At 35.5% G+C, this 14,676-nt stretch overlaps 1 protein-coding gene across 1 annotated transcript; it reads right to left on the bottom strand. All coding sequences in view use genetic code 11, as the record gives it.

The window, feature by feature from the left end:
- Positions 1 to 5,468: 5,468 nt before the first annotated feature.
- Positions 5,469 to 11,995, bottom strand: EGR_04420 (hypothetical protein; the record flags this gene model as incomplete). The annotated part of the gene is made up of 10 exons (XM_024493669.1): positions 5,469 to 5,526; positions 7,284 to 7,378; positions 7,911 to 7,993; positions 10,306 to 10,483; positions 10,724 to 10,841; positions 11,028 to 11,083; positions 11,252 to 11,414; positions 11,449 to 11,509; positions 11,585 to 11,769; positions 11,952 to 11,995. 10 exons carry the CDS (start codon positions 11,993 to 11,995, stop codon positions 5,469 to 5,471), a joined length of 1,041 nt encoding a protein of 346 aa, XP_024351990.1.
- Between the last annotated feature and the right edge of the window lie 2,681 nt (positions 11,996 to 14,676).

The raw sequence follows: 14,676 nt of genomic DNA, 5'->3' as shown, positions 1-14,676 counted from the left end.
TTAATTTTACGTAGAATTAATCGTAACGCAAAGTTACCCTCTCAAGGAAATCTTGAAATTTCCTTGCTTTAGTATTCTGCTCTTTCAGATAACCTTCACATTTCACTGCACTCACTGTAGCAAGTAGAAGTAATTACGTAATGATTAACAGTCTAATCACCAAGCTATATCCGATAGAACTCTACACCTAATCCAATTTTCTCCCCAATTCAGCGAGTTAACGTTTACGAAGTTGTGTGCGGAAAGCAAAAGAATGCTGAAACGATGCCTATCAAGGTTTTACGAACAAATGAATAAAATCTAGAAACTTAAGTAAAAATAAGATAATCTTTTGATAGTTCATATGTTTAGCTACAATACTAGTATCAGTATCAGTGGTCCTCATTTAAAAAGCCTATTATACTTCAATCACGCCTTTTAACAGGAAAAACGCAAACTTAGAATGCAAATCACTTGGATGGTCAGGTAAAAACATTCGTGGCTGATAAAACATGCTAGCATTCCAGGCAGGCCTAACGCTTGATGTACAAGAAACTAGTAGAAGTTACCGTTGCATTGGAAGTATGAAATAGCGAGAATGTTTGCTGCATATCAGATTGAAGGACCTAGACTATACGTGACGGTGTACATATTTTATTCACGTACGGAGGAAACTTACATTCTGAAAAGTCGCTAGTCTTCTTAGGCACTGCAGTTTCTGTACCGGAACGAATTAAAGGAAGATGAAATCGCTTCTTCGCATTATTTGCAGAATCCTCTTTGAACGAATGGTAAAGATATTACTGAATGTGCTATCAGGTTATGTTAAAACTACAAACTTCTAAACTATATCACAATAGAATATTAGCAGTGCCTCAGTAGCTTGGGTTAAATTTTGCAAACTTATTTTTTAAGGAGATCAAGAGATTTCCTTAGCCGATGAATAAACGACTCGGTTAACACAGCAAGAGGATCAAAACAGAAAACTTTTTGTTAACATATCTCTCAATCATCGATGAAAGACTGCATTCGTAAATGAAATTTGCTTTGAGCATCCCCATTTACATACACCAGCATTGCTCGAAAAAGTAAAAAGGACTCATCCGAAGTGTAGTTCGAATTTTCTATGAGAAACGGCTATGATTCAAAACAAAGTACGAATATGTTTGAAGAGGATCCGAAGTAATGACTAAATACAGCTTACAGAGGAGAGACGTGAGAAATGAAAGACTAAAGGGCATCTTCAACCGGTTATTTCCTCTCTTTTGGGCGAAATAAGTCTCCAAAACTGAAAAAGTTTAGTGCGATGATTCCTTAACCCTTTCAGATTATAAACATGGAATCAGTTATGAGAACGTGTCTTTACTATGTAAATGCTTAGCTGAATTTTGAATTTCAGGCATTTTTCGGCTTTTAATATTTTTTGAGCTTTTAAATTATGAAAGTCCGATTTATTATCGGGCCCCAGTTATTTCATACTAGGTGATATTGAACCACTATAATTGAAGTATTGACAATAATTGAGTGCTTTTTTAAAAGCTGTACCGCAAGTTTGGGTCAAAATAAGTTGGGGATATCTCGTTTTTAATGTTGTAATGAACTTCTTTAAAAAATAGTGTACTGATATGTCCCTCTTTGAATGGAAATTTAAGAAGTGTGTTTTGGATTACACAGCGAGGAGAATAACGTGAATTTCCAACAATAAAAGCCACCTCATTTGGAGCCAAGCAGTAAAATTTCACTAAAGAACAAAAATAGGCGAATAAGCCAACTCGATAATAACTTATAATGCATCAAGCTTGCATGAGAGGATGACAGTAAAATGTCAAGCAAAATACCTCACCGTAGTTTAAAGTTCTATAGCGTAAAGACAACAGTTCTGCAAAGCATTTGACTCAGTTAGATTAAGTACTATCGTTGCGCTTCAATGCTTATCCAACTCGTGCTTTGTTCGCAAAGCTTCCCTTCGTAAGAACAGCAAACATGTTACACTATCGGGCAAAACCACTCTACATGTTTTTCATCAATCTTTTTTGACTGTGTTCACTGTTTAAGTGATGCACTTTATGCCAAGATGTGCATGCCTGTGGAAAACTAATTAAGCGAAAGCGCGAAGTGTGTGTGACTTTAAACGCATTAAATTGTCCTCCACAGTCCCCTATTCCCCCCAAAAACGACATCTTTGTCCATGTTAAACGAAGTGCAATTAAACCTAAAATCTAGTGATCCATCTCATCGGATAATATCCACAATTAGTGGTATATTTGAAATCAAACATAGCTTGAAATGGTTAAGCAATAGACATAACAGTGTATTGACACCATTTAAAGAACGCAATCCCGATGACTCGCTATTACTGCAAGTAAAGCAAAATCTTTAAATTGTTGTGAAATAGAAGTCTTTTGAACAATATATGGTCCGGAGCTAGTCTATAGTTTCGAGCTTCAAACACATTAGCAATGTGTAAATTTAATTACAATTGTTAATCCAGTTAGTTGCCACAAAACAAAATAATCTAACAAAATGGAAATCCACACAAAAGCTGCATGCCCTGCCTATGATCTGAAAGTAACTCTGCGTGATAAAGTCAACTGTGAGGCCTTCTGAATTGGGAAGCTGGCCTCATTATTAAACAAACCCAATCACTTTTCAAAATGCAATTAGAAAAACAAGCAACTTGAAGTTAGAAAAAAGATGGTGTTAGCAATTTTATTGATATTTTTTTGGAATACATAAGGGATCAAATCAACGCCAAAACCCACTTAAAAAATTCGCTAGCTGACCAGTAAACTCAGTGGACATAAGGGTAAGAGAGCTGATAGTATTTTCATACTTTTGTATTCCTCTACAAGTAGTCAAGTTATTATCAGTTAACATAACTTATGCACTGCTTCATTGCATGTAAATTAGAAAAATGTAGCACACTTAGTCTCGAATGGGATTATTGTTGAATAATGCGTGGCGGCGGTCTCCCTTCAGCAGTTTGTGACGCGATGCGCCAGACTAATTTGAAAATAAAGTTAATTTTAATCAGGGACGATCATCAAACATACTTCTTTTAAAAACTATATCTGTTTGAGAAATGAGTAACAAGGAAGAAGCTTTAAATTTCCCGAAAATCGTATGCATCATGTTTACTAACATAATTGTAGAAACTGCAAAGTATTTCCATGATTTTACATAGGTAAGAATGTTTTTGACAAAATGTGGAAGTATTTTTGATCCATGGAATGTTTGGATAGACTTAGTAAACTATTAACACTTCTGCTTTGTAAAATAGACCTAGCTTATAACCGATAGGCCTCTTTTTGAGCTATAAGTAGATTTTTTCAGCGGAAATCGTTCCCGTATTTGAATAAATGACTTGGCGTATAGTTATCAATGTTGTTCTTATCGAAATGTTTTGCTGTTACATTAATGTCTCTCTGTAACGTCTCAAAGAGGAAGAAACGACTTTTTGACGCTCTTAAAAGGGACGAACTCATCAGTGGAGGGAGAATATACAGCAATTTATTGAAGTGACATGCTCACAGAAGCATTGAGAAAACAGCATACTGCTAACCTGGATTGTTATGTATGTATAATAAAACTACCCTGTTGATGGTGCTCATAGTAAAAATAACAGGCTGTTTTATTTTAAAGCAAGTTCCAACTTAAAACAAATTGTATAAAATGTTGATTAAACCATTTCTTGTTTTTTTCCGTAACGAAGATATTATGTGTGTGCTGGTAATTTTCTTGGTACCGCTCTTGAGGACGTGGTAACAAAGTGAAGTAATGAGCCTTTTTTAGAGCTAGGTATAGGACGCTCATGCGAATGCAAAACATGCTAATCTTTCTCAGCAAAGGGGCGCATAATCTTCGGAGTTGATTTCATCGAGCCCAAATGGCAGCCACTATCAGTAGCGAAGAAAAAAAGCAAAGGATGGAAAAAAGTAAAGGCTTAGACGAATCTTCCTTTTGCAAAATCACTATCTTTGATTCAATATTATTTTATCATGCCTTTTTGCGGCCGAAATGTATTTGTTTGTGTTATGGTACAAACAAAAACGAATCTAAATATCCGCATTCCGTTCCACGTTGGTGGAATGTTCAAGAACAGACTAAATGGGAAAAACCAAAGGGGCTACATCGGGCCTTTTATATTTATAGATTTGCGCCATCTTCTCTCCCATAGCATGCAGTAAAAAGTAGGAAACAATAATCTCAACCATTAACGGTAAAAATATGGATCTGTAGGCCATAATGACAAAATATTTAATGAGTGTTTCTCATGCAAGAGCAATTTTACACTTTGGTACCATAACTACTTTAGGTCAGCCACATGTTCACAATGTGCCAGTGTTGCACTTTGAAGTGCAATTCAAATATTCTCATCAGTCATTAGCAAAAGGCCACTGGAATCAGTATAACTAACGGATGACCCAAATTTCAACTCTGAAAAAAATAAGGCCAGAGTTAAAGTCAACGCTGTTTGGCCCTAAACACAAACAAATAAATTGCGACAGCCGCTTCCATCCAGAACCAAATAGGACAAATCCAAGGTAAACATTTAAAATGCGAAGTGAGGGGGTGTCATTGAATTCACTAGATGATAACGGTTTCAAATATAGCATACGCTCTGGTTAATATGTTGATTAAATACACTATATAGAACTGGACACTCCTGTGGTTTCTTAAAGTCATTTCGAAATGTGATGTCTAAACTGTGATTTTGTGGATCCAAACGGAATAACTTACGGAAAAAAACTCGTGGTACCTATATAGCATTATCTGACCTCGAAATAATGGCATGATAAAGGTAAAACAGCCGCCAATTTATCAAAAAATAAGTTACACTTCAGCTACAAATTCATGAATAATTCTTTCTAATTCAATGCAAAGATTGGATGCAACTGATTGTAATTATTTAAAAGAAGTAAAGTAGATACTAATGAGCATTTAGTGTCGAAATTGAAATTATTATTCAAAATTATTATTCAAATTTTTACATAACTAGTCAAAAGAACGGTAAAGCAAATGAGTCATCGATCTTTAAGGAATAGCAGTGATTGAAGTAAATAAAGCATCACTAAAAATATTACTGTTAGAAAAAAACGAGCGTGTTTCGTCATGTCGTGATCGCTTTTATGACATTTAGTGAAGAAGACGGAATTTTTTGAAGTCTAGAGGCAGAGTCTCGAATACTTATACTAAATTTAGTTTGGCTACGAAGCTAAATGGAGCAAAGGTATTCAAAACAGTGAAATTATTTGGTTAAATATCAGATATCAGATTCTGCAACGGTGGTACTGGTGCTAAGGTCGAAAGAATATATAGTTAGATAAGCAGTGAGTACAGAGGAGAAAAAGAAAAAGAAACTTAAATATTTTGCCCTTAATTATTTTGTCCTGAGTCACGTGTTATAAAACTATCCATGAGGCTCCACAAAACGCAGAAAATCTCAGACCCAAAGTAGTCGCAAGAGAGCTAAAAAAGAAGTATTTTACTTATTGTCTATTCAAATCAATGTCCAGACTTTTTAATCTTAGACAAAAGATGAAATGACTAGCAAATAGAAATAAAACTAAATTAAAATAGACCCTTTAAAATTACTAGACATATTTTAATAAAAATTCCTGATTAAGAGACTTTAAAGTGACTCACAGATACGTTGCAACAACAGCTTTCATTAGTGAGACCCTTCATAATTTTCTATTATTATCGTAAGACACAAAACAGGAAGTTACTCCATCGATCCTAGCAACAGTTATTGCTGTGCTTTAGTGGGAACCCCAAGCCATAGAAATTCGACTATTTGAAGGTCACGTTTTGTGAACAGGTTTTATTTCACTAAGAAAAAAACCTTATGTGAAATGACTGCCTAAAACACGCTAGTACTGGAACAGTAATGTTCAAAATCAGGTATGAAAAGGTCGAAAATGGTTAACTAGATTCTGAATTGCACCAATAAAAGGCAAAAAAAGTTTTGCGTGTTGTGAGCATGTGCAAGATATGGTCACTTTAGTTGAACGTATTTTAAAGATGGCGTAAAGTTAATTTGTCGGAAGAACTATGTCAAGCTTTTATTGTAGCGCCTCTAGCAAAACAAACTCAACCCATGCACCTACCGCTTCTGGAGCGATAAGATCGCAAATCATCTGGATTATGGAAGGAGAAGGTTACCATACTTTTGCATAGATTAAGAAAGCGCATAGCGATATTATTAACAGTATTGTTATCGGAATAAAGTGGCAGATGGTGAAATAAGTGGAGTGTAATGCTGAGGCGAAAGAGAGCGAAACTAGTATTGTTTTGGAGTAATCATAAGAGGACTGTTTCCTTACCACTGCCTTTCTTCGATCGCTTTTGCCTTTCGGCTAAATCAAATTTGACACACACACTCAGAGGATTTATGTTACTCCAACTTGGCTTCCCAACCTCAAAGGCATGCAAGTGACAGATAAAAAGAGTTAGGAAATAAATGCACGTACACTTTTCATGCTTTTGGCTCTTGCCAGAGCTCATGTTATGCCTCTTGAATAGATCCACGATGAATGGATTAAATTACAAAAAGCTCTCGGTTAGTGTCGATAACGCAGGAGGTCGCGTTCACACAATGAATTAGTTGAATTCGCACGTGCGCACCCAAGAATGGAAGGTGTGTGTGTAGATATACTGACAATTCGAACGTCCGAGGAAGCAATTGGAAGAGTGCACTGCCGTGCACACCGGTTTCCTAGTCTGAAGAACTGTGCGCGTGAGCGGAATCTCCTGGCGAGCCTCGATACAAGGAGCGATGTCTGCGTGCGCGCGTTTGCCACGCGTGTGCATGTTGCGCGAGCGCACGCGCATGCTGTTTGATCAATAAGGTCGCGCTCACGTACGCACATACAGAGGGTGTGAGACAGACAGGCCTGGGCTTAATTGTGCCAGGCCTGCCCATTTGTCCGTCTGTCTACCTACGCAACTACTGCCAACACTGACGTGCCAAATCAGCTGACAACATTTGGAAATATGAGGCTTTACCAGATTAACGCCTACTCGAATTTTTTGAAAGGAATAATAGAACTTGGTCCGAAGCACCACCTTTCATCAAATGTAAAAAGTAACACTAATTTTATCAGTGAGCGTAATAGTTAGGACTTTAGGCGTTTCCGCAAGCAATTTAGCAGCATAATTTGGAATCCTACATGGGTATGCTGACAGGAACTTCAGAAGCGTTTACTTATAACCACTTTGCACAAAAAAATATGTATGCAACGGGTTAAGGTGGTTTACGTCGGTGCTTGATGCTTCTGTGTTTTTTATTGAACCAAAGTTACCCAACTGCGCTTATAGGATAAGCAATTTTGAAGAATACCTGTTTATTCAGAATAATATTTTTCGGCATACGGCGGGCTGCATACCTTGCTAATTGCTGAACAATGATAAATCTAAATAAATCTCTTAAGAATATCTTGATATAACTCTACTTTTTCACACAGTGGAATTGTCTATCGGGACTGTGTAATCGCCTTGAGCAATTGTAATGAATTGTCAGAACGGCAGCAACTCTTTTTTTAAAAAAAATTCTGCCGATGGATATCTAAAAGGGGAAGACAGGCCTTCTAAAGAACAGCTAAAAAAGCATCTCTAGAATATTTCTTATTTTTTAACCGGGAAAGTAAATTTGTTTACGTAAGAATTCAAAAATTATGCATTCTTAGTAGCACACCAATGAGTTTCAGATTTTAAGTGTTGCACAATTCCACCTTAGTAAAATTGTCTGTTTAGTCTGTAATGATGGTAAATTAGTCGATTTGTATGCATCTCACGTTATCATTTATCCGATGTAAAATGGCTGAGTGGCCATTCCGAGACCATCAGAAAGCATCGCAATTGATATTAAAATTGAGTTAATATAAAAATTTAAGAAAGTTCAATATTGCGTACGACCGTAGTGGTCCCACTTCTACCAATTCCGAGACAAAATTGTAAGCACAAACACATGCAATTGCTGAAAGAGTTAGGATTGCTCTAGATGAAAGAATAACTTTTTTGTTAAAATTATTTTTTGTGTTGCTGCTACTGCTGGCATCATCTCTTTATTGACTGCTTCCGTAGCTGACAATCGGCAAAGCCTAATGACTCGTTGACTAATCAGAGGCAACCAAATCCAGGGACAGAGAAATTGTAGCAATAATAACAACATCCACAAGTAAGTTTAAGGAAACAAGCGATGCCCACACATTCGCAGGCTTGTATGACTTATAAAAAGAGCTGCCGTTTGTGATGCGGTGAACGTGTGCACTTATAGGCCTGAAGTACTACTAAAATCGGCTAGTCAGATGCATACATCTAAGATTGCTTGCATAAGTATCTTTTTCCCTGCTGTAAAATACAGACAGCTTTATGATTTGTCGCCAGCTAAATATTTATGACAGCGATAAAAATAATGTTGATTTATGTACATGACCGCAACCCAATTAGGCATTTTTTAATGCGTTATTATCTTTTATGTAACCTAAGAAAGCAATGGTGCAGAGATCTTAGAACCCACAAAACTCACGCAGAAATACGGAACTTTAATTACTGCATCGCAAACTTGTATGGGAAAAATCAGCCTCTACTTTTGACTTCCCTAACTAGTACAATCCTTAATTTAAGATTAGAAAACTTTTTCATCGTAATAAAATGGTCCCAATTCTATTCCTGTGGGATAGATGCGTTCTCAAGCAGAATTAATGAACTGCAGGAGAAAGCCATGCCACAGTAATGGGGAACTCTAAGACTAGTTCTGGATCAAAAAATCGAGTTAAGATAGCAGAATCAAGTGTATCTATATACATAGTTAGGGAAAAACATTGTAAAGTGCTGTAAAGCCACAAAGGTCACAGGCACCTGTTTCATTTACTACCGTCTTCTGCAAACAAACATACTTTAAATTTACAATTGTGTAAGCTACAGTTATCAAAGCGATATTTCTACGATAATGGTTATAATGATATCAATGATACTTGCTTGAAGCTATTTGGAATATGCCACATGACCTCGATGGCTCGGAAGCTAAGTGTAAATTTGTTATTCTCTTATTTTACCTGCATTTTTGCAAGGCTTTTTCGTAGCTATCTGCAGAAAAATTCTTGGTCACGTTTCTCATAAGTACCAAAATAATAACCAAACTATCTGCTTATTTTAAAGTCCTCAAAATATCCCACTACGACTGTTTTTGATACTTTATTTTATTTTTTCCAGTTCCACCCCCAATAACCCTATTTGATCAAATAGCAGATAGAAATATTTTATGACCATTTAGGTTCCTTTGTTTAAAACTAAAAAACAACTTATTTAGTTATGCTAGAGAAGGAAAGGTTAATCCTGTCAATACGTATGATTACACTCAGGGTGCGTGGGGCAAAATACATCAGTTGAAAGGCACTAGTCTTGTTGCTCATAAGCAAAAACAAAAACGATTTAGTTCAAAAATGCCCGAAAAAATAATTTTTGCGCAATAGTGAATAGTACTTTGCAGTTTTAACGCATACCAAAATTAATAATAGGAGCCACTGCAGGCATGCATATCCGGAAGACACCCTTTTAAAATTAGCCATCGCTAATCACAACCGAACATGCTAATTACGGGTAGTAGCAAATAGCCGCTAAGGCTCTCTCTGTGGTGGTTGCCCCTTTTAATGCCTTAAATATCTTTGGAGGTGTAGATACTACAAAGTTTAATAATCGTAATGCCAAATTACGGAAAGCAAGCACTTATGCAGGACCAATTGGAAAAGCGCATCGTCGGTGTAGGATCAGGCACCAATTAAAGCCACAGCACTATGATGTGAAGTTTACTACATCAAAGTAAGGTAGATACCTACGTTGTTGCCAACCTAGTCAAGAATGTGGTATAAAAATGTTTTATTCTCAATTACAATAATTTAAATATTTTAGTTGACTACAATCAAAGCCCTGCTATGCTTCTTGTCATAGTGATTTTCAGTGAAGCAAACTCCAGATTCCTGTGCCCTACACTGTCTTTAAGAATGTCGTTAGAATGGGCCGCCAGCTATCATGAACATTTCAGCTCTCATCATGCTATGTAAAAAAAGATGAATAAGGTAATTCTGGGAACTAAATAAATATTCATTGATGAATTTATTCCAATTAATGCTGAATTAATGGTATTTTACCACCATTTTTAAGGCATCGGAACAGGTGTACATATAAACCTATTAATGTGGTGTACTACATTTTCTACTAGGTATTAGACCAGTCGTAATTATTGTCAATGTTTGGCTTTTGTAAAACCTTAACGCATCTCATGAAAAAATAAACGAGCAATCGTTAAAGAATGTGAGGGCTAACGAAAAACGCATATCTTTTGGGAGTCGGGACTACGCATTACAAAGTACGCTACTATGGCATTGGTGTTTAATTTAGTGAATTGGGATGACAATTTGTTATAAAAACGGTACTTTAACCGGGTTAAAAAGTTTGCACATTTATCACAGAAAATATTGTGCAACAAACATTTTATATTCAACTTCAAAATAAGTGAAGAATTCTAGATTCGATTTGCATTGAGTTAATCAGTAATAAAAGATAAATTAAAAAAGAGTATACAGCTCTTATTAATCCGTTTAACCACATTGAGTGTAGTGAGATGGTTGCTCATAGTCGGCAAACTGAAGACAGCCAAGTCTTTTTTTCTTTTTGCCTGCCAAATATAAGGCCTTTTCTTTAGAGGCGATTTAGGCCACAATTGTGTTCAATTGTATTTAACTTGTGCACCAGTTTTAAAATAAATTTTATTAAAGTTAGCTTTAAAACGGCCAAGAGTTGTAACCAGCGTAGATAAATTCCTAGATGGCGTCGTATGATTGAAATGAGGACTTCTGCCACTTATAAAAGAATTAAAATTTGATAGTTTTAAGCAAAAATAATATTAAATAAGCAAAAGTATGACCATCCTTTTTCTGAGGGAAAAATTGCTTATCAAAGATGAACAATTATGCATCAATGAATGATATCAGATCAGTAAACAGTGTCAAGCCACGTATGCTTTCAAAAGACAAAAATATCTTTACAAATATCCTCTGCGACGACCAAAATGATAAGCCTTTCCAGGTATTTCACAAAGAATCTGTAAACTAAGAATGATGTTTTGATGAATGCAAAATGCAAATGATGTAAAATATGCAAACGAAAAAAAGTGCAAAAGTAGGATTTAGGCATTCTGGTAAAAAGGGCCTTTGAAAAGTGTAACGAGGGGAGTTGGTGTTTAAACTGCCGAATAGGAGGCCTCTAATACTTTATTTTTAGAACATGACTTATGCGCATTCGGACGTCTATTTACATGGACAGTGTTATTCCGCTTACTACCTCTACTTCTTTCAGAGTCCACGTGGTGGTTTTTGGGAAATTTCGCTATTATAAAACAAGTCATAAAACACAAATACAACTGCAATGGACCACTGACTGGGGAACCATTCATTATTTATAAGGTACCTTACTAAATATAGTCTTAACGAAAAGACACAAGTTAGCATCATTTTCGGTATAACATCAGCTGAATGTTATGAGCCCAAATTAAACGTAATGTCCAACAGCAAACTTGTCTAAATTCCAACAATAAACGACCTACAGTGAACGGTTAGATTGTGACTAAGATCATGCGTATACGGTTTGTATGAATGCAAAAAGAACAGTGAGCTTAACAAAGTAATGGACTTGTAAGTGTAACTTGTCAACAAAAACAACAAATTTGTTTGTTGCATTAAACTAACAGCCTTTGGTTTGGACAAAAGCTTTTCTGTGATTGAAATAGAGCTAAAGGGGTACGAAAACGCACAAAATGTTTAAAATTCGTTTTAATTAACATAAACTAAATTTAAAGCGATTAACCAATTATGACATTTACTTTTCAACAAAGTACAATTAGGAGGTGTTTCGTGCATAGCTGAAGATTTAAAATGCAATATCCCAATGCAATATTTGAATTGATAAGTTACATAAAATTCCCTTTAATGCCTAGTTTTAGATTCCAAATGATCATATTTTTAATGCTGTGATTATAAAAACCTCTATAGAGAAAACAAAATTTTGATTTGTTGTTTGGATAAGTAACACATTTTAAGGTAATATTCTCTCAATTATTTGCAATTATCGCGGCAAAAATGTTCCCAATGAAGAATATTTGCTCCACTCAGTAAACCTTAAACTCGATGAATTAGGTTTCAAAAAAGGGATTCCGTAAGAACGTCAGCATACGCAACTACACAATCACATAATGTTGGAACCGATGCATTATAATCCCGATTAATGAGTCTCCCGTTGTTTATTGTATATCGGTGTCTGTGTGGTGGGTGCTACTCTCCGCAGAATGAGAGCATTGAATGAATGTATTTATCAAATTTGAAAGATGCTAAAGCCTGTCAAGTTTTCAATTGTTTAATAAAAAATCATGTCATCTTATATAAGGTAATCGTTGTTTACAGCTTTGAAGTTTGGTTTTTGTATTGAAAGTGCGTTTGGTTGAATGCATTGGAGGTTTCTCACAAGGTCAACTTTGCTAATTAAAAGTTCTCGCAACTTGTTAGAGACTAACTGGAAAATCTTGATAAAAATCGACACCTCACAAATATAATACATATTTATTCAAGAGGACTGAAATGGTACAGTAAAGAATGCTCGTTGATTACTTTTCAACCAGTGTGAAACATGATACGTGAGAGTTTTTCCTGTATGTGAAAAAGCTCTTCAATAACTTCTTAAGCATTGTTTTAAAATATCACGAATAAGCAAGCGTTTACCAAACTGCAACTACTACTCAGCGAAATGAAAATAGAAATATTCGTAAAGTACTCTCAAGTGTCGAGATACTCATTTGACGAGCTTTAAATTTTAGAGAAATTATATATATTTAAAATCGAGTATGTGGTGTCTAGAGATAGTTTGACTAAAAAGCCAGCATGGTTGAAAGTGCAATACAAAGAAACCGGTTTTGACCGGTTTCCATTTTGCATACCCTTTATTGTTCAAACTTACTATCTTAAAAAAATGAAGTGGCGCATTATTGAAAAGCCTCTAAATTCTCATTGTGTACACATCCTGTCAGTGATGAAGGTACAAAAAGCCTCCATCTATCTGGCAGGCCGTTTGCTATTTCATTCTAATTTAAGACTTGACACCCTTCTATTCAATTTATGCATAAACTGTAAGAAGAAGGCAAAAGAAGGGTGTTGAAACGGTTGAAAAATTGCCAGGAAAACAGGATGAGTATTGCGGCAGGAGCATAAATGAAGTGAGTGATTTGCGGTTTCGCGTTGCCATTGGTGATAAGATCTGTACTCGTCATTACGAATGTGAAAGTAAGTAGCTCAGTTTGCACAATCTACTAAAAATGTAAGTGAAAAGAATCAGCTGATGCGTACCATTTTCGGGATTTTTGGGTTGATAAAATCCTGGCCATCGAAGGGAAGGGCAGGGAAAGATTATCGCACGATGAGGTGATATGGCAGCTGTACATTCATTAAGAGTCGCATTTGCTAATAACACGCAAAATTAGCAAGATCCCGTCCGCAATGCATCGCAGATGTGGGTGACTCTAGAAAAAGTTGTGCACTCAACTTCTAAATATAAAATTGTATTTATTGAACCACTTCGGCATGCATACATACAATGAATAAAAAGTGGGACGAATTCACATCCTAATTATCTGTCAAAGTAACATTTACAAAAATAAATGCATTTGCAGGCAAGAGCAAAAAGAATTATGGGATTATAGTTAAAAAGTGCTTCTGAGCAAAATAAAACTTACCCAACTCAGAAAGTATGCAGACCATTTGTGCTCGCTGTTTTAAATGCTGCTTCGGCATGCAGTGAATTTCCTGTCAGATTTTTGTGCACAAATTGCAGATAAAATCATTGTTGCGTGCATCAAATTGACGACGACGTAGGTATTTTGCCTGAAAACTCTCAAAGCATCCATTAAATAATGTTCAACTTAATGTAAGTCTACACCCTGTTTAAAAATTATTTTCAGTCTTTTTAGAAAAAAAGTAAAAAATCCATTCAGAAGATTGTATCTAAGACCTCACAAACCGAAAAAGTGCATCTAATTTCAGTTGCTAGTTTAAAAGTTTTATACAAAGGAATTTAATAGATGTTGCCAGAGTCTAGGATGTTACAGGTAGTGAACGCTGTCTCTTAGTCCCGTATTGAATCACTTAATGATACAGTGTTCTAAATAAAATAGGAAATGAGATATCCTTTTGTAACAAAGAAAAGCTGAATTAAGGGTAGATTGCCACAGACTAATATGCATAAATTTCCTTTAAAAAAGGCCCTATTCAAATCACCTAAACAATTTAATGTTATTTCTAAAACAATATTCTGAAAAATGTCAAAATTTGTGTAAAATCTACATTGGCATAATTTGCTACATCATTTTGATGTGAAAACAATTTTAGTGTTAAATACACATTGTGATTTTTAAATGTCTGGACGAGACGGAATATGAAATCAGTTACATCCCTTATTATGCATGAATATTTTTTGTGGATATTTTTTTCATAAATCATATGTCTGTTCTTGCTATGTGGCCTGCAAAATAGCACTGCATACGCCCAGAAGCCGGTGTTCACCACTAAGAGCTTGTAAAAGATAATATGCTTTAGCAAAACCCATTTCCCAGTTTTTATTTTTAAGTATTTGTACAGGATGTTAACTACCAAG

This window comes from Echinococcus granulosus (assembly GCF_000524195.1).
Source record: "Echinococcus granulosus chromosome Unknown EG_S00027, whole genome shotgun sequence".
Lineage (NCBI taxonomy): Eukaryota > Metazoa > Platyhelminthes > Cestoda > Cyclophyllidea > Taeniidae > Echinococcus > Echinococcus granulosus.
The sequence above is the reverse complement of the archived record's forward strand: the minus strand, read 5'-3'. Positions and strand labels throughout refer to the sequence as shown.